This window comes from Trichoderma atroviride, chromosome 5 (genome assembly GCF_020647795.1).
Source record: "Trichoderma atroviride chromosome 5, complete sequence".
Classification (NCBI taxonomy): Eukaryota; Fungi; Ascomycota; class Sordariomycetes; order Hypocreales; family Hypocreaceae; genus Trichoderma; species Trichoderma atroviride.
In genome coordinates, this window is record NC_089404.1 from 2,329,556 (window position 1) to 2,348,600 (window position 19,045).

The window sequence follows — 19,045 nt, forward strand, 5'->3', positions numbered from 1 at the left end:
GCTGACAGAATGCATCTAAGTACTCAACCTCGGTAAACACTACAAAATAGGCGAGATGTTTGACAAATATCTCCAAAAACAGCTTGGGAAGCTAATTTAATACGAAGACTAGCATCTTTACAAGCTCTATGTAGAAAAAGCAGGGATCAATTGATTCGTGGAAGAACTTTAGGCTATGACCTTCCGTATGTAGAAACTAGACTCATTAACTTAATGCATACATATTCAACAAGATATACCACATCCTGGAGCTTTAATTTAGTATTAGTGATCTAGTTGAGAACAGTTATTGGCTCTGAACTTATATATATTCCAACTGTTTCATTGTTCTCTTGATCTTGCTGCTCTAAATGTCTCAACTTGAGTGGGTCTTTTTTCCTCAGGTTCATTTACTCAGACGTGTTACAAATCAACAACTACTTGATTAATTACTATCAACACAATGGCAAAGTTTCTGAACGCTATTGCAGTCCTCGGCGTACTTTTACCGTTTACTCAAGCGCAGTCCAGCTTCATCGATGACTGCACAACGTTCAATTCAAACTTATATACGAAGGCCAATTGGGCTGCAGGGCTGGGTTCGGTGTTGTCTAGCAATGTAAACCCCAGTGGAGGAGGCGTTCTCAACTTTGAGATTCCCGTTGGCACCCGAAATGGGGGCGAGATTGTTTCCAAGGCTCAATATTCCTATGGACAAGTAGAAGCTCAGTTCAAAGTCCCAAATCTACCTGGAGTTATCTCTAGCATCTTTATGTATCAGGGGACTTCTACTAGCGATGAGATTGATGTCGAGGTATACTTGAACCAGGGCAAATGGGAGATTGCATTCACCATCTATCGCCTAGGAGTCAAGGAATGGTCTCATGGGTACTTTCCAACCTGGGATCCGAGCGCTGGCTACAACGATTACATGATTGACTACCAAGAAGCCGCTATCTCTTTCTATGTTAACGGCGCTTTGGAAGCTCAGTTCCATACACCTTCGCAGCAGCCAACTCACGCGATGAACATTCAGCTTAATACTTGGTTTCCTGCATGGCTGAACGGTGCTGCAGCATCGTCTACCCAGTTTATGCAAGTCAACCAGATATCATATACGCAATCTTAAGCAACCATTGGTACTGCCTATTAGGAAGATGCCATCCTGTTTGACCGTTCCTGTAAGCACAGCCATTTCATATGATACGCACCTCTACTTATAACTATATAGATTGAAGACCGCGCTTGAAGTTTAATTGTTTATTTATTACCTAAAAAAACTCATGAACTTTGTGTATTTTCCAGATTCAAGAGATAATTACATAAAATAATTGTTGTTGTTGAAGCTCCCAAGAACATTGCATGTGATATTATATAAATACCATAATTGATAGTATAAACGCAAAAGCTTTGTAGCCCTACATACAGCGGTATTGCTTATTTATTGACGATGTGATTACTTGCGAGGCTGAATACGCATATGAAACCGAAAAGAAATGAGTTGTGATGGCCAGTAGAAAGCTGTTAGTACGAATCAACAGGCGTATAGTTGGATACTGTTGTACATACCTACATATATAGAAAGTGGGTGTAACAAAGTATTAGACAAACAATTACGAAGAGCATTTGGGAATTTACAAACGAGGCAAGTCATTGCGCATTCCTATATAAATAATGAGCCACATTTTATATGACAATATCTATCGGAGCGCCTCCTCTAAGCATCTCCAACATTGCTTCTTACGCTATGATAACTGGTTCTATTTCCTACATAATAGTAGCCACCACAAGTTAATATTGAACTTCATATCTGCCGCTAATTGCTGACAGTCTGAGATGCAGAACCGCTGCCGCCCCAGCCTTCAATAGCAATAACCTGGTAGTTAAAGGTTCCAAGATCTAAGCCAAGTGACTTCCACGCATTAAAGTGATTCTCAACTGTCACAGTCCCGCTAGTTCTATGAGAATTTCGAATGGATATGTACTGGTTAAAGGTTGCAGTGCCTTGAATAGAAGGCTCGTTTACCCGGGTGTTCTCCCATACCGTGTAAGATGATCCATCGCTAGTGACAGACCCCTTTTGAGTGCCGGATGTGGGAAAGTTCGAGTTGCTCTCGATAATGTAGTACTCAACAAGAGGATTGGTGGTCCAGCCGTAGACAGAGAGTAGGCCAGTTCCGCCGCTGACACCAAAAGAGCCGCTGAAGTTGATGGGTCTACAAATCACATTGTCAGCAAAGTAGATGAAGTACAGAGAAAAATGAAAACTTACGAAGTCGATCCAGTGGTCCAGCCAACACCGACAACGAAGTCATCTTGAGTGTTCCAATTAACGGAAAATCCAGTACCGGATGGGGAGTAGTTGACAGTTCCACCAGTTTGATAGTTTTGGTCGTAGTTAATGCTAGCACGGCGACGAACGTCATTATGAAGCCCAAGAACAAAGTCATGAATGCCACGCTCTGTGATGTTCACACTGCTGGGCGAAGGACCAAGGCCGGTTGGCACGGCGATCACTACGGCAAAGCCGGTGAAAGCCGCGAAGAGGCTGGAAAAGGCGACCATTTTAATCCTTTCTGTGAATATACTGGGAATTGATAGGTGTGCGGTGCTGCTTGACTCATAATACGAAAAGAAAGGTTATCGTCGAGACCTTATATAGTAAAGTTTTCAAGGCTCAATACATTGAGCATCAATATAATCTGTACTAAAAATTTGAGTACAAATTAGATACAGCGAACTGAACTGATACCAAGTCGTATGCCATCCATGGATCTTAGCATTTTGCCTAAAAGGCATCCGCTAGGTACCGGGTCAAGCGGCATCGATGTGCCGAGCTAGATCAACAGCTTTTCAGAATATCAAATCAAGATCATGTGTAGTGGTCCAGTTGGGCATCACGACAGAGTGCCAGATCTGGCACTTCGGGTCTTATGCGACCAGTTCCCCAGATCTGGGGTGCATCCGGCTAATAAGCTGTTCTATTTAACCTGCCAATCATGTCGAGAAGTGTCTGAGAATTATGCGGAGGATGTAGTATTCCGGTGGGCCGCGTTAGTCCTGCCAGTAAAATTTTGCAATGACGAAGCTGTTGTGCAAGCAGTACAGCTTCCAACGCCGGGAGATAATGCTCTCGAAAGCCTTGGCCTCGGAATTTAACTCTTGGCGTTTCAGATTGATGCGACTTTACAATGAGTATCAAGATGACCGCTCTGCCCTCTATTTATCCTCTTCAGTTGCCAAATATGTGCTAGATGCTGCAGATCTGTATTGGCGCGCGGTGGCTCATTGAGTAGAGCGCATACTATGTGGCATTAGGTGGAGACTCTAGAGCTTTTTCGTTAGGTTCAATGTTGTTATTTAACCCTCGACTGTCAAGGATACAAATATCAGATTACGGAGGCTTACAAGGCCTCAAAACCGGCGATAGCATGGCCATCTAACTTCATTTATCGACTTCCGCAGACGACATCGTCTTAGTGTCATGACGTGATCTTCTCAACTTCGTAAGTCAGCGTACATACGCATATTATTGTTCATCTAATGCAACAATGCCTTCCAATGGCGCAAGAAACCAGTGCATAGTTGTAACCAGTCTTCACCTGAACATTTTCAAGTCCGAGTGCCGAGCTTCAAACCCTCATCAGATGGCATAATCAAGCAATTTACTCAAATTATCGCTACATACTTGCATCCATGATCCGATGGCTAAATAACCACAAGAGATGTTTTTAACTAATCAGAGTTCGACTGGAAAGCTGGCCCTTCACATAACGTATAAATTAGAATGACGGCATCATTATCAATTTAAAGCTAGAGGCAGCTATGTGATGTACAGCCCTACCTCAACTGTCCAGCCCACCTATACAGGAAAGTCATGTGTTGTAAGAAAGGCGTCGGGCCGCATTCTTGAAGATGGCCTAACCAAAAGTGTTTTGGCCATCACATTAAGGCTTCAATCTATAGACGTTTCCAGAGTGATTTCTTTGCTCTCATTATCATCTATACCATAGAGTTGGAACCCGATTTTAGCCTAAATCCAGGATCGCCCGCATTGCTTAACCAACCAGACGATGCCAGTCATGACGAATCCGTGGCGGGTTATCACATATAAAAGGCGTAATTTTTAACATAAAGGATTTTCAGAAATGTATCATTGATGGCAAGACATGTTATCAGGTAGTAATCCCTTCTCAAATGCCGCAAGTATCTTACAGCGATGAGAAATTCTCTGCTTAGAGACATTGAATGCCTTCCGTTACATCACTACTCATTACACCATTTCTACTTATATGGTATTTTCAACCCTTCTTTATCTTCGGTCAAAGGTTCAAATATACTTACTCATCGCAGGTAGGAAGACTAACTTAACAGAAAGCTAGCAAGAGAAATGCATTATCGGCGAATTGTCGTTCTTGCAAATAAAGTAAATTAATCTGACAAAAAATAGAATATCGAAAAACTCATATGCCATGAGCCATGACCAAAATACGTTTAATCAAAGTCCAGATAACAGCTAGCTAGTCTATTTCATTAAAATGCGATTCTCACAACGATCAAAAGAATTGAAAATGGCTTCCCTCTTAGCATGTTTCGATGAATGCGATGTATATTGTTCATAATTTTGTATTTCCTAGTGTTCAAGAGAGAAAGGAACCGCGTCAAAAAGAACACCAAGCGTCGCTTGTGGTGCTCATCTGCATCATGTATCATGTGCCTACTGAGAGCAAATGAACCATTAATAAAATGACTTTTCGCCATATACTATAGAAAAGAGACTTATTGGAGAAATAAGCCTCCTGTCACATTGGCCACTATCACGCGGCTTATCTTTCTTATCAAATTTGGCAACGGCATGCAGCTTGATCCTGATCGTGCTGGTGGAACCATGCCATTGCATAGGTAAGCCAGGGCGTTTTATCGGAGCAAACTCAATCAAGGTTGAGATTGAGAAATGCCAATCACATCGGGCCGCCCGCGATCGATGTTAGATCAACCGCTGAGTGAAATGATCTGCCTGGGCTTGCTAACTTGGGGCGTTGGCTGCTTAACTTGCATCTTCATCCACCCAGGAGCATGCAATGTCTGTTTACTTACTCCCTTATGGTTCGCCATATTACATATCGGTTTCCTTTGCAAGTAACAAAATCTAGGCTGCTTGGCTTTTGCGCTCCTACTAACTTGCTTTGTGTGCCTTACCTATTGTTTGTCTTTTAGTTTTGCGAACAATTCTAACCGCAATTAGTTACATGTTAATGTAATTTCTTATGACTGTATGCATGTTGGCCCGTAGCGTCTCAGGCTCGAATGTAACATACAAGTAGGTACACACACGCATAGCCACCTAACCTAGTGTTGTCTGGTTACATCCATCCCTGCTATAAAGCCTGCGGTGCCCTGCTCAATCAATTGGATCGTATTGCAGAATATCAATGCTACAACTGCCACCAACCCAGATAATCTGCCTAAGCACTGCCCTATGGTCGGGGCCCCCATCGAAGAAAACGCCTCCCATTTTATACCATTCTAATGGCCTTGGTTTAATGAGGCATCGCTGTTATTCGCATAAATGGCGCCGATTTGTCATCTCCCTCTAGAGATTACCGGCTATATAGTTGAGCGTCTTTCGTCCAAGGATTTATTGTGCCTACGTCAAACGTGCCGCACGCTCCATAATGCGACGCTTCACACATTTTCCCAGAAGCACTTCCGCACGCGCCGCGTGATGCTTGAGCGCCGAAGCTTGGAAGCACTAGCTAATATTGCCGAGCATCTTATTCTCGGCCCATGTATTGAAGAACTGGAAATATGCACCAATCACCTCTTGCCTCTTGATGAGCTGCGTATTATTAAACCGCCCTCACGGCCCATTAGAGAGGTTATTTCCAAGAGAGACCACTGGGAAAGTGGCCAAGATGAAGAGACCGACGGAGAAATGGAGGAAGAGGATGAAGGAGAAAACACAAGCGGTGAAGAAGCCGACAGTGATGATGATGACCACTGCCCTCACTTGCGCCGGCTGAATGAGACAGCTTATTGCAAGGCGTTCAATGACCAGGAGGAACTCATTGAGCGGGGAGGCGACATCGAGTACCTCACGCGCGCCATGAAGGGCCTTGTTAATTGCCAGTACATAAGGATCACAGACGACAATCGAGTCTGGGGCCTGCGACGTTTGTGGAAAGAAATTGGCATACTGCCGCAAAGGTGTCTTACCTTTAAGGCGCCAAAGAGTGTTGAGCTGGTCCGCCGAATGCTGTATGCTTTTTTCACTGCGGTTGCCGAAAGCAACGCCTCCATCGAGTGTTTAGAGGTCGGTTCTGGCTGTCTTGTTAATAATGCCAACCGTATGAGCCCCGACATGCTTGCTAAGCCTTCATCTGCCCTTCTGGATAGCTTTCGGCTCAATACCTTGACTACCCTATATCTAAGACTCGATCGAAAGTCTCCCGAGCACAATGCTACCTCTATTCACTGGACATACGATCTTATTCAATTTGTCAACAGATTTCCGGAGCTCTCTGAACTTGGCCTTGAGTTTGAATATCGTGATGAAGACAGGGATAGCTATGACGACACTCCGGTACAACTGTCACCAGACTTCCAATATGGGGACCACGTTACCTATACCCGCTTCCCAAAGCTTTCTCGATTGCTCTACATTCCAAAATTAGAGATAGTCCGGCTAGGAATGTTTGACTGCACAAGCATGGACCTTGCCTTTTTTCTCCTTCGTCACCAGAGGACTCTTAGGGACATTCACCTTGAGGGAATCAATTTTGTTGATGCCAAGGGTGAGCTTGGGGGTTGGCCTTGGCTTGTTGAGGTAATCCGAGATTCTTTCCAAATTACATCTTTCGTAATAGAGCGCTGCTGGGATGAAAACCTTGGAGACATACTCAACCGGGAGGCTAAGCATCTGTATCAAGATCCGGAGAATCGTGTTTTAGAAGCGATTGATTCCGAAGGCCTTGATAAAATAATAAAGCTTTTACAAAGGCGAATTAGATAGATATCCTATATATAAGAGGGAGGCTGCGGTATAGATAAAGAGTACATTACCTATAGCTTTATATACTCCGCCTGTATATGCGGAGTAGTGACGCATAAATTTAGGGCCCACCGGCGTGAAACTTGCTCTATGGTTTCCATTTACTGGGATCTTGGGATGTGCAAGACTGTGCAAAAGTTGCTAGTTGATGTAGATCGATATCTAGCATATATTGAATCTCTCATTTGACACCTATCTGTGCATTACTGTCCCTTACCGGCGAACTGCCATAGATACGGGCAAATGGGCTAGCAGTCAATTCACGTACTATTATAGAACTCTCTCTCTGAACGCCCACTCATAATCCATTACAATAATGTAACTTGGTATGGAATTGCTAGCCTGGCTGTTTTATGTTTCTATTTTATCCTGTTGCTAGTGGCCAATATGTGCTGCTAACTCGGGGTTGTAAGTGGTAAGATATGAGTTTGTGAGCTAGACCGCAGCATTGTTTTCGCGACCAATGCGCTCGATATATTATAGACGTCCACATCTTGTTTTGAAGAGGACGACCAGAATAATGAAAATGTATCCATCATGTATCCCGTCTTAGGCCAGAGCGGCCATTCGGTACAGTGAATTAGCACATACCTAGCCTGGCTAGATCGAATACCACATTGTGAGCTAATCGTGTGCGCAAGCTTGATTAGACTGCTTTTTCTTGCAACACCATTTGTGAAATTTATGGGTGTGCTGGCGCTTTTCACAAACAATTTGACGCATTTCGGCATTTATTGCGATGATCCCGCTTCTGAACATATAGTCATGTAAATACAATGTGCTCTATGTGCGACTGGCCCCGGCCGAGGCGCAGCTCGCTATGGGCCGAGGTTACATACGAAACAAGGGAATACCGAAAGCTGCCCGAGATTTAAATAACCGTAGGGAAAACGATGGGAACTAATTAACTTTCATGTCAGATACTCAAAACTATTAGCACTTGACGTTTCTTAAACTTTATACATATTCATTTGTTCATGGCTTTTGTATGCTACTTTATTACATGTTTAAACCGCTCCCAAGCAACCTTGTATGAAGTGGAGTTCCAGAACTATGGAAACTCTGTTTGTCGCGCACAATCAACTCGTGATGCGACTTTGTAGGTGTTCGAAACAAAGAGTGATGAGATACACACCATGGCTAAGTTATAACATAACGCATTCAATAAACAATCAGCGTCTAAAATAAAATCGAATCAGACGTACTGCAAGTCGGCAAATTATACCGAGTAGACGGTGTATCGCAACACCGAAGCGCCGAGATGCTCAACGGTCCGGGAAAATGCCTTGGGATCGGATTGGCGCGCTTTTGGTTGTCGCTTCACGGCTATAACTTTAAACATTATCCTTAGTTAAATCCCGATCCCCCATGCCAATGAGCCGCATTTAGATGTACTGGGCATAAAACTGGTTGGTGGAAAGATCTGGGGTATGTCGGTACTAAAATGGAGCACTTGACGACACACGAGTTGCAAACTATTTCTTTTACCCCTATGGCTGCCTCGTAATGGGTCAGTCCTGTTCTATTTCCTCCTTTACAGGCCCAATAATGCACATCGTACTGCGTCTTATTAATTAAATTTGGGTTGCGGATATGAAACTTTGGACCCTAAAACAGCGGTAAAAAAGGGGGCCTGGGGCTCCGATGGTGATTACAGCCTGTTGTCAATTGACAGCCTGAGAACTCAACGTGCAGCTCAAATACATGGGTTGATTTCTATATAAACTCGTCTGATCTCCCTTATTTTCCATCAGAAAGGACAAGAGACGATTCAATAGACAGTACCTGTCAACAACTCGACTGGACATTTTTATTACTCCCATCTAAAATATGACCAAGGCCTCGCTTCTCATCGGAGCCTTTGCGGCTTCTGCCTGTGTTCAAGCCTTCGTTGTGCCTTCTGCTCCTGAAGTTACACAAGGGCCAAAACTAGAAGATCGGGCTACAACTTGCACTTTCTCCGGCTCAAATGGTGCGTCTTCAGCCAGCAAGTCGCAGAAATCCTGCGCCACTATTGTGCTGTCGAACGTTGCGGTCCCTTCTGGCGTGACGCTCGACCTCAGCGATCTAAATGATGGTACTACCGTAAGTGGTTGTAAACGATCAAACAATCGATTCATCAGACAAGCATACTAATTTTACTCATCTCCGCAGGTTATCTTTCAGGGAACAACCACCTGGGGTTATAAAGAGTGGTCTGGCCCTCTGCTCCAAATCGAAGGCAATGATATCACCATTCAAGGTGCCAGTGGTGCCGTTTTGAACCCTGATGGCGCCCGCTGGTGGGATGGCCAAGGTAGCAACGGCGGCAAGACAAAGCCCAAGTTCTTTGCTGCTCACGATCTCACTTCTTCCACCATCACCAATTTGTATATCGAAAACACCCCCGTCCAAGCTGTCAGTGTTAATGGTGTCAATGGATTGAATATCAATGGTATGACGATTGACAACAGCGCTGGTGATAGTGGTGGCGGTCACAACACCGATGGATTTGACATCGGCTCTAGTTCGAACGTTGTGATTAGCGGAGCCAAGGTGTATAACCAGGACGATTGCGTTGCTGTCAATTCCGGCACGGTACGATATTTTCACAAGTCAGCCCCCCCAAAAAAATAAACAGCTCGCTAATTTATTGACACTAGAACATTACCTTCACTGGCGGTCTTTGCTCCGGTGGCCACGGGTTGTCAATCGGTAGTGTTGGCGGCCGAGATGACAACACCGTTCAGACAGTCACTTTCAGCAATTCTCAAGTTACCAAATCAGCAAACGGTTAGTTACACTGAATATTATCAAGTAACTTTTGACTCGCAAGCTAATCGTTGTGCAGGCATCCGCATCAAGGCAAGCGCTGGAGATACTGGAACCATCAAGGGAGTGACCTACTCAGGTATTACTTTGTCATCCATCACTGGGTAAGTTATGATAATTTGGAAAGCAGATGCCAAGTTTACTTAATGACTAACCCTTACTTACAGCTATGGTATTCTTATTGAGCAAAATTATGACGGTGGCGATTTGCACGGAAGTCCTACAAGCGGTATCCCCATCACCAACTTGGTTCTCCAGAATATTTCTGGAAGCGGCGGTGTCCAATCAAGCGCTACTAACGTTGCTATCGTCTGTGGCAGCGGAGCTTGCTCCAGTTGGACATGGAGCAATGTTGTTGTCACTGGAGGAAAGAAATACAGCAGCTGCCAGAATGTGCCAAGTCCTGCCTCTTGCTAAGCAAGTGCTGGCTGTTCTGATCATAATTATGACAGATGTTTATGTAGCCATGAACCAAAGCCCTTTGAATATATACGGATCTGAAATTATACTTCTAAACATATCCAAGTACACTTGCAGTATTACTGGTGGTTCTAATACCCTCTGCTGCGTAATGGGAATACTATATATACTCTTCCTTAGCAGACAAACCTAAGGAAGGTTCTTTACTAGCAAACATTTATGGAGAGTATTTGGCCAAATTGAAAGCCAGAAGACTGTTATGTATATAGAGGTTTTGTTCAAGCAATACAGTATTAATATAATAGCGAAACGTCCTTAGGGTAGGTGGTGACTATAGCAAATTGATATAATGTAATTAATAAAGAAAGAAGTTATCCAGCACCAAAATTTCATTATCCAACACCTCAGCTGTAGCGCAACAAGGCAACCAGTCCACATATAAGATGCACAACTACTGAATACAAATAAAAGCAACAGTAGCAACAGTACCGCAAAATTTGAAGTCCCTATTGGTTGAGCTTCCTATTGTCTACCAAGGCAGCAACAATAAGAACGACATGGATTTACGGTTGTTGATAGTGTCTTCTGTGCACGAATAAATGATGATTCTTTAAATAGTCTATGCATTATACGAAGATCAGCCTACATGTGAAAGCTCATTTTATCATTGTTTGACGTCTTCAGGCACATAAGACAATAGTATAACAAGGCTCTAATCTACTCAGCTCATCAGCTCTACTAGCCCCCTCCCCTATTTTTTTTTTTTTTTTTTTGCAATTTTTTCAAGGTAAATCCACAAATGATCAAGTTGCGTCAAGTAATACTTTGTAGCATATTGAGCAAGCTGCACGAACAGTTGTTATTGGAGTATTTCGTCTTGACTAGAATGCTCAGATATGACCGGCGGGAGGGTGCTTACATTATCAATTATTGTCAGCTACTGTATCTCTTTTGAAACAGAACATATGTAAACAGGCTTGTTTTTTTTCTCATAAAAATGAAAGAGCTCTGTATGTCCAATGACTTGCACCCAAAAATCGGTGATTTGAGCATCTGTGATTACACTGCTACATCTACTACATCTATTAATTAATATCTATTACCTCTATGAGGCCGCCGAACTTTAACTTTGCCAGCTCGTAACTTGGTTAAGAGAAGCGCAACTCTTTACAACGGCTAGCCATTAACCCAATGCAATACTCAGTTGCCAGAAGAACAGTTTCCTCATTTTAGGCGATATTGAGATCTTAGGACGGATGGAAGATCGCAGCAATGCTAGAGGCAGTTGGTCGATGCAAGGAAGAACAGACAATCAAATATTCGATGTTTTGGCTCAAGGCTCTATATTTTGACGAGAAGTCATTTCAAGGGCACATCGTATTTAAGTGCTCGCGTTCCTACGGGAACCACTTGTATTAGTTATCAGCTATGGCATTACACCGCTGTTTTAAGATGAGTAAACGATGTAATCAATAATCCTTTTTTTAGTAACTGAAGCACTTCTGCTTACTTGCCTTTGTTCGGCATGCTCTTACATCCTACTATTGAGACATGAACCCAGGAAAGAAAGAGCCCATCGGCTAACTTTATTTTATATGCAGGGTTATTGGACAAAGAACTGCCGTTTCAAGAAGAATGCTCATTCCGTAAACTGATGTAGGATATTCATATTCTTCCGTACGATCTTTGCGAGTTAACCGAGATATTCGTAAGAAAATCTAGATTGCCATGGAATTTGAAGTTGCCTGGACTTTGTACACGAAGTCAAGGATAGCTTCGCGGTTGCTCAAATAGGCATGGTATAGTGATTGGGACCCCTAACGAGGTATTTTCAAGCCGTTAGTCATTGCACTATTGTTTCTGCTGAATCTAATTCTGATACCGCTGAGAATATTTGGAAGGTGTGGATGCCGCATTTGAGCCTCCGGAGAAAATATTGCTAGGGCGTTTTTGACCCTCTTTCATGGCACCAGCCCTCCTTTGCCTATTTCACGGGACCAAAAGCAGATAGCCGCCGTAGACAGTCAGCTAGTTTGAGCATGGCATTCATATTCTCCATGTCAAAAAGGGAAGGTGGATCGATGATAATGCGCGTAAGCTCTAAGAATATCGGGCAGCCAAGGAACTAATTGTGGACATGACCCGATATGCCAGAAGACGCACCAAAAGCAAGGGCTTCGTCATCTGTTCTCTGCAGATTTTCACGATATCGTGAGTCGAAGCAGTTTCCAATTTCCTCCATGGTTGAGCCTACTACACTATGCAAATCTCCGATAGAGACTATTGGCTCCAAGTTTACGTATTTAGACTGAAAGCTCTAGCAGTTTATAGCAACTGCTACGGCTCAACGGATGATGAAGAGTCATGATATGCATCAAATGACCCAGAGGCTGCGACTAGCCATTCATATTTCACAAGCAACAACGGACCAATGGAAATGTTGAAACCGAAATAGTTTACTCATCAATTCGGAATGGCCTCTCTTCTTCTAGGGCTAAAAACCGGAGTACTAGTGTTTCTCCGAAACTATTCCCTCTCGTTGCTACCCTACGGGCACTAGAATGTCTATAATTGAAGATGCTCATGTTTTTGGGGTCGAGTAAGCAAACGGACCCTTGGATTTTAGCAAAGTTATCAGTATGCATGGCTTATGCTAGCGCGACCATGCTTAAAGCAGCATCAACACCATCAATTAATCGAAACTAAATGATCACATTGAAAGTTTGTGAAAGAAACAAACGCGCCCTCGCTGAAGCTTCTAAAAGCCTTCGAGCCTCACCTGAGCATGAAGCATATACTGCATGTAGACAGTCCCGAAACGGCAAGGCCAACACATGTGAATTCCCCACCAAGGCACCAGCCGCTGCTTAATAGAAAGGCTGAAGTATAAGTTTATGCACGCGGACTGACTATTGGCCCTGCAGCCCGTCGGTATCTCACGACATGCTGTAGCGGGCACCTTGTATCAGCATGCTTTGGCTTGTTTCAGGGGTGAAAGTATATTGGATGCGTGTAGGTGGAGGTGTGCCTCACGCGCCAATGAAGGACCAATTGCGCGCAGCTGAAGGCTCAGCTCCCACATTTGTCTTCAGCGGCCCTTGGAGCATCACATTACTGATGTGTGTTATAAGCAGTAATGAAGCTGCTAAAGGTCCTGACCATGCATGTCCAGAAGTTTTTTTCCAGGATGAATGCACATGCCGGATTGCCGGGCTCCATCACGACCGATCTAACCTGGCTGTAAATCATCTAACCCCAACGGAAGCATGGTTTGTCAAAATATTGGATGAGAGTTCGGAGAAACCCATCCCAAAATAGTCTTATTTTGTTTTTCCAACTTCCTTTCCTAGAAAAAGCTATAATACTATGAAAAGGCAAAGCTATAAAGAGATGAAGCCTCTCCGCCATAGACAGCGTTCTTTCGCCAGTCAACCCAGCTCACTCAGTCCAGCATCAGAGGAACCTCCGTCTTTAGACACTCTCAACAGAAATAATGGCTTTCAAGAATATGTTCGTCGCCGCCCTGGCTGCTCTGCCTGCCGCCTTTGCCTCTCCCATCGAGCTTGAGCCTCGCGGCTGTACCTACGGCGGACCCTACCAGAACTTCCCCCCCATGAGCTCTTGGCTGCCCTGGACTACTGTTTTCGGCCTTTATGAGCAGACCATGGTCAACGCAGGCTCCAGCTGGGACGATGTTGGCCGTATCAACGTGGCTATTAGCCAAGCTGCCGCGAGCATTGGTGTTGATGAGCGTGTTATCCTCGCCATCATTCTCCAAGAGAGCACAGGTTATGTCGGTGTCGAGTGCACCGGTGGAGATGACTGTGGATTAATGCAGTGCGAAGGATGTCCTTCATTCCAGGGCCAGAATGAGCTGTCTCAGGTAAACTGACGTTTCTTGCCCTCTGTTGTGTAAGATTTCTCATTCTAACGTTTTCAACCTAGTCGCAAACCTCTTCCATGATCAACGGTGGAACTCAGCACTTCAAGCAGAACTTGGAGGACTGGGGAAACCAGTGGGCTACCTCATCTATCTACCCTGCCCTCCGTGAATACAACTCAGGCAGTGTCAACAGCGGCGATCTCAGTCAAGCTGCCGGTGGCTTCGGCGTGCCTTGCTACGTCAGTGACGTTGCCCGCCGCATGATGGGCCAGGTCTTCTAAACGTTCTACGAATTGGGAATGGAGTAAACAAGAAGATGGATGATGCAAGGATTGATACCTTGGAGCGATGATAATCTCCATCAGTTTCTCCACTTCTGCTTTTGGATTCACTTGTCTATATTTTGCCTGAATGGCTCTTTACAAAACCTCCCAGAGGTCATGTCTATATCTAAGAACAACGTATATATCTTAGCTTCTAGCCAAATGCGGTTTGCTATCACATTTCACTCTTACAAACTGACGTGATAACTTCTCAAGCAGAAGAGTAAGTGATTAAGAGTCAGCTAACTCATAGCCGTAGCAAATTCCAAGTGAGATGAACTAACGCACGAGCTAGAGTAGTGTTGAATGGCAGCTTACCACGTGGGTCTTGGACTACAGGAAATGAGAGCTGAGAAGCGCTCAGCTGGACACTCACCAACTATCTGAGATAAGCAGGCGGGAAAGGTGAATTGCTACGTGGTTTTGGGCGATTCTAGGAGGCCCTATAGCTAGTAATGCTTAGTAGTTTCTCTAATGAGAGCTTTGTCTTTGATCATTGTATATGGTCAATCTTCTAAAAATTGGTTTCCAGAGCCTAACACTTAGGACACTCAACATTACCACCCAAGGCCATTAAATAAGGTAGCGTTCATGTTTTGATTACTTGGTTGCAGCCGGAAAGGTTTCAGTTTGCAAGTAACTGCCTCTTACGGATGTCTAGCCATCTTTTGGAGCCTCATCAGAGAACTGAACACTCAAGTTTCCTTTTATGGTAAAGGCTTTGTTACCATGTCCAGTGCGATTATGCCACCAATAAAATTACAGTAAAAATAATTAAAGTCATCTAGAACACGATAGCGCAGGCTTTTCAGGCACAAACATATTTCAGGTGTTGGTAGCTTCCTATTCGATACCATGTAAGCTGATAGCAGCGCAGTGATTGGGTCCCTAAAAAAGGGCCGAACGGTATCAATTTTCAACGGCGCCTGGAATCTCACAGTGGTTCATGCCTAATCCCTATGCTAGTGTGATTTCCAGGGTCTTCATGAGCCGCTTCTTCCGTAATGGCTTGGCAAGGCTGACCTACTCGCATTGCAGGCAGGCATTTTAGTTGCATTTTCTCTGTGTACAGGTGCGGTCCATTGTTTCCTTTCCAAGGGTAGAGAGCTCGCTGCAAAGCATAAATAAGCTATAAATATATTCATGTCGTCGAGTTAATATTACAAGTTTATGAGTTTCAATATATAAACGCACTGTCGCCTGACTGACCACTTTCGTAGATGGCAGTGGTCAGCAACCCAGTAGTTTGGTACAAACTCTTTGCTCAATTAAAGAGCAGTGCTATTGAAGTTACCAAAACGCCGATCCCAAACTTTATTCTACAAACATGCGTGAAAATGGCCAATGTTTATATGCAGCGATGATCTGCAGATCAAGATCTAGCGGATTTTTCTGGTATCTAGGGGCGGATCTTGCGGAGGGATTCGTAATATGCGCATGTACGCTTGATCGGCCCCAGGGCGTGGGGGCGCTGAATAAGAGGAGCTCTTCCCAGTGGCCAATAACGATATGTACATAAAAATGTGAGATACACCGTATTGCCTACGTAGAGCAATGAACAACTTGATTAGACAACTCTTTATTCATAGAGATCAACTGGTGAAACTCGTAGAGGATAATCTTGCAATAGATCTTCCGCAGACAATGCATAGTTACACGATGCACAGATTCACAAACCATGTTCAAGCCATTTGCAATCAACAGATGCTTCGCGTCATCCCTCTTTATTCATAGCTGTTGGATATAATTTAGAAAAAAATAATAATAAACGAAAAATAGCCATAAAGTATACTCATTACTCCTTTGTGAACACTTCCGCATCTTCCTTGACAATATCTGCATTTGATGGCTCCGGGAAGAACTGCCTTCTGTCTTCAGCGTATCCACTATTAGACAATGGTTAGCAAAAATGTCTAAGAAATGTTGTCCACCGGTCAAACTCACAAAATAACGTCAATTTCATCTAGAGTCTTGCCTTTCGTTTCTGGAAGAAAGAAGAAGGCCCAAATAGTTGCGAGCAGCATCCAAGACGCGAAGAAGAACCAGGTGCCGTAGCCCAAAGAGGCAAAAATATATGGCAGTGCCTTTGTAATAACGAATTGTGTGAGCCTGTGTATAAATGTTAGAAAAGATAGTTTTAAATGTTTACTAGACTTCATACCATTGGCAAAGTGCCGCCCACGTTCCAGAAAAGTTACGCAAAGCTCCAGGGAAAATTTCGGCGGCAACGATCCAAGGAATTCCATTAAGTCCGAAAGACCAGCTATGAAGAACAAGTTAGCTATTAGAAGAATGCAGACAAGACTCAATAAAGATGCCATACAAGACGGAGTATATCATGATCATGCCAGTTGCAGCTTTGCCACCGGCTGCGGTGGATGGTGAAAGTTGGTGTCCGGCTTTGATGATGTCGGCTGGATGCCCAATCTTGACATATGCGCCGATGACCCAGAGACACAGTGAACAAGCGATTGAAGAGAGAATGGTTGGATGTCGACGTCCCCAAATGTCGATTAAGAAGACGTAGAAAATGATTGAAGCAACTGCCTTGACAAGGCCATAGATGCCAGTGTAAAGAGAGACATCTGAGATTCCCAAGGAGGCAAATAGCGTAGGCGAGTAGTAATTAATAGCTTTGGTAAGTGATATCGTCAGCTGATGGTTCTTTTACTAAATTGTGTTTTTTGCTCACCTGCAGCTCCAGACATATTTTGAAGAGCAAAAGAACAAAATACGAGAATGACACGGTTGCGCATGCCCTTGCGAGACAGTTCATATAGAGCTCCACGGAAAAGTGCCCACGATCCAGTACCGTATCTACTTGCGATGTCGGTTTCCTCTAACAGGCGACCTCGGATCATTTGTATGTCTTCTTCTATGTCTGCAGGATTGTGAGCTAGCTGTCATCTTTAATAGTAAGGCGGGGACTTGGCTTACACTTGTGATCTCGTGGCAATTGGCGAATTTCTTCCAATGCTTTTGTCCCTTCTTCCACTCTATCATTTCGGAAGAGCCATAGAGGGCTTTCGTGTAGAAATGCGCCTCCAAGTAGCAGCATACCACAGGGGATAATTTGAACTGCCATGGGAATACGCCACGAGGCCGTTGAACTTTGGTCCATGTTCTGGTTAATTCCGTAGTTGATCCAAAAGCCAATAACTGATCCTATCTGGTACGCAATTTCGAAAAGTCCAGTGAGTATGCCGCGGATAGAAGGGATGGAAAGCTCAGCGATGTAGCTTGGAACCGTCGCAGTGATTCCACCGCAGGCAAGCCCAGTGAGGACTCGACCAGCATCTATTTGCCAGAGGTCAGCATTGGCCATTGAGAGGACAAAGAATCTTGACGGCTATAGCATAAACTAACATATGTTGGATAGTGAGTGTGTCGCAGCCGTCATAACAACTGCGCCGATAAGAAACACCACATTGGAAGTGAATAGCGCCCACTTTCGACCGATCTTTTCGGTGACTATGCCTCATAGTTAGCGTCTGTGACCGGGTATGAGTGTATCCAGACCTACTAAAGAAGCAAAAAATGGCTCCGAAGAAAGCGCCCGCTTGGAACGCAGACGTGATATTGCTCGAAATGCTACTCGCATCGGCCGGTAGGATACTAAAGTCTTTTTTGAAACTTGCGCGAGAAATGGTGGTTCCGATAAATGCGCCATCATAGCCAAAGCTGATTCACTAATGTATCAGAGAAGTTCGCCCAGCAACACAACGATCTCGAAACCCGATACTCACAGCAGAGAACCGGTAGCAATAACGGCGGCCTCAAAGTATAAACGCCAGTTGTACACCTCTTTCGGCGTTGGCCGGTCTTCAACAGCACGAAATCCGCCCATGATGCTGAGGGCTTGTCCGCTTTGTCAGGAGTGTGAGTACACGAACAAATGCGCCTGTGACGGTCGCTACACAAAAAAGAGTGCAAGAATGAAGCCAGAGTTTATTAAGAGACCAACATGATGAAACGAGCGGATAATATCGTCAGTTATATGATGGTTGTAAGGTCTGTCCATCACAACTTTAGCCTGGTGCCATCGGATCTGGAGAAAAGATGGTGGGGTCTTCGCCAACTAGCAAAAATCTGGGGTCATTCTTCGCCGAAGCAATGCACCCCAGCTTTGACTGAGCGAGACCGAACGGGGTGCCGTGCGGGGAACTTTGGGGTGAGAATATGGAGTAGATGAACCGATATTTTCTGGAATTGGCGAGAGTACAGGAATCCCTCATAACGAACCACAAGAGCCAAACCGACCTATCGGCAAAAATGGAACCATTCGCGCCTTCAGTGCCTTCTAATGAGAATAACGTGCGCTGCCGACGAATTATTGCTAGTGGCGCTGCGCTATGCAAGAGTGGCAAATGGGGATTGCGAGGCTAATGGGAGCGTTTGATGCTTGGCAGCTTAGCGATGGATCCGATATCCGAGCCGATCGGCTTTGTTCCGACAAGTAAATTGAGTTTATGGGGAGTTGTGGCTTTAGAAAACGGCCATCCCGATCGCAAACAGGTCGAAGCGGTTAACTATTGGCTTCTTTTTGACAACGTACACAATAGTCTATTCCCTTGTCAC

General features: G+C 44.3%; 7 protein-coding genes across 7 annotated transcripts; 4 read left to right on the forward strand and 3 right to left on the reverse strand.

The window, feature by feature from the left end:
• Positions 1-442: 442 nt before the first annotated feature.
• TrAtP1_009975 (uncharacterized protein) lies at positions 443-1,108 on the forward strand (the record flags this gene model as incomplete). The annotated part of the gene is made up of 1 exon (XM_014093667.1): positions 443-1,108. One exon carries the CDS (start codon positions 443-445, stop codon positions 1,106-1,108), a length of 666 nt encoding a protein of 221 aa, XP_013949142.1.
• A 687-nt stretch (positions 1,109-1,795) lies between these two features.
• Positions 1,796-2,544, reverse strand: TrAtP1_009976 (uncharacterized protein; the record flags this gene model as incomplete). Its single annotated transcript, XM_014093666.1, has 2 exons — positions 1,796-2,195; positions 2,252-2,544. The coding sequence occupies 2 exons, from the start codon at positions 2,542-2,544 to the stop codon at positions 1,796-1,798; spliced, it is 693 nt and encodes a 230-aa protein (XP_013949141.1).
• A 2,875-nt stretch (positions 2,545-5,419) lies between these two features.
• TrAtP1_009977 (uncharacterized protein) lies at positions 5,420-7,160 on the forward strand. The gene has a single exon (XM_014093665.2). The coding sequence runs from the start codon at positions 5,549-5,551 to the stop codon at positions 6,989-6,991; it is 1,443 nt and encodes a 480-aa protein (XP_013949140.1). The 5' UTR covers positions 5,420-5,548; the 3' UTR covers positions 6,992-7,160.
• A 1,700-nt stretch (positions 7,161-8,860) lies between these two features.
• Positions 8,861-10,258, forward strand: TrAtP1_009978 (uncharacterized protein; the record flags this gene model as incomplete). The annotated part of the gene is made up of 5 exons (XM_014093664.1): positions 8,861-9,115; positions 9,185-9,607; positions 9,673-9,802; positions 9,861-9,945; positions 10,009-10,258. The coding sequence occupies 5 exons, from the start codon at positions 8,861-8,863 to the stop codon at positions 10,256-10,258; spliced, it is 1,143 nt and encodes a 380-aa protein (XP_013949139.1).
• Positions 10,259-12,245: 1,987 nt separating this feature from the next.
• On the reverse strand, positions 12,246-12,503 carry TrAtP1_009979 (uncharacterized protein; the record flags this gene model as incomplete). Its single annotated transcript, XM_066114513.1, has 2 exons — positions 12,246-12,361; positions 12,425-12,503. The coding sequence occupies 2 exons, from the start codon at positions 12,501-12,503 to the stop codon at positions 12,246-12,248; spliced, it is 195 nt and encodes a 64-aa protein (XP_065970609.1).
• Positions 12,504-13,754: 1,251 nt separating this feature from the next.
• On the forward strand, positions 13,755-14,425 carry TrAtP1_009980 (uncharacterized protein; the record flags this gene model as incomplete). The annotated part of the gene is made up of 2 exons (XM_014093663.1): positions 13,755-14,144; positions 14,207-14,425. 2 exons carry the CDS (start codon positions 13,755-13,757, stop codon positions 14,423-14,425), a joined length of 609 nt encoding a protein of 202 aa, XP_013949138.1.
• Positions 14,426-16,262: 1,837 nt separating this feature from the next.
• TrAtP1_009981 (uncharacterized protein) lies at positions 16,263-18,314 on the reverse strand (the record flags this gene model as incomplete). The annotated part of the gene is made up of 9 exons (XM_014093662.2): positions 16,263-16,353; positions 16,412-16,576; positions 16,629-16,730; positions 16,791-17,100; positions 17,160-17,348; positions 17,405-17,764; positions 17,834-17,938; positions 17,991-18,148; positions 18,214-18,314. 9 exons carry the CDS (start codon positions 18,312-18,314, stop codon positions 16,263-16,265), a joined length of 1,581 nt encoding a protein of 526 aa, XP_013949137.1.
• Positions 18,315-19,045: the final 731 nt, after the last annotated feature.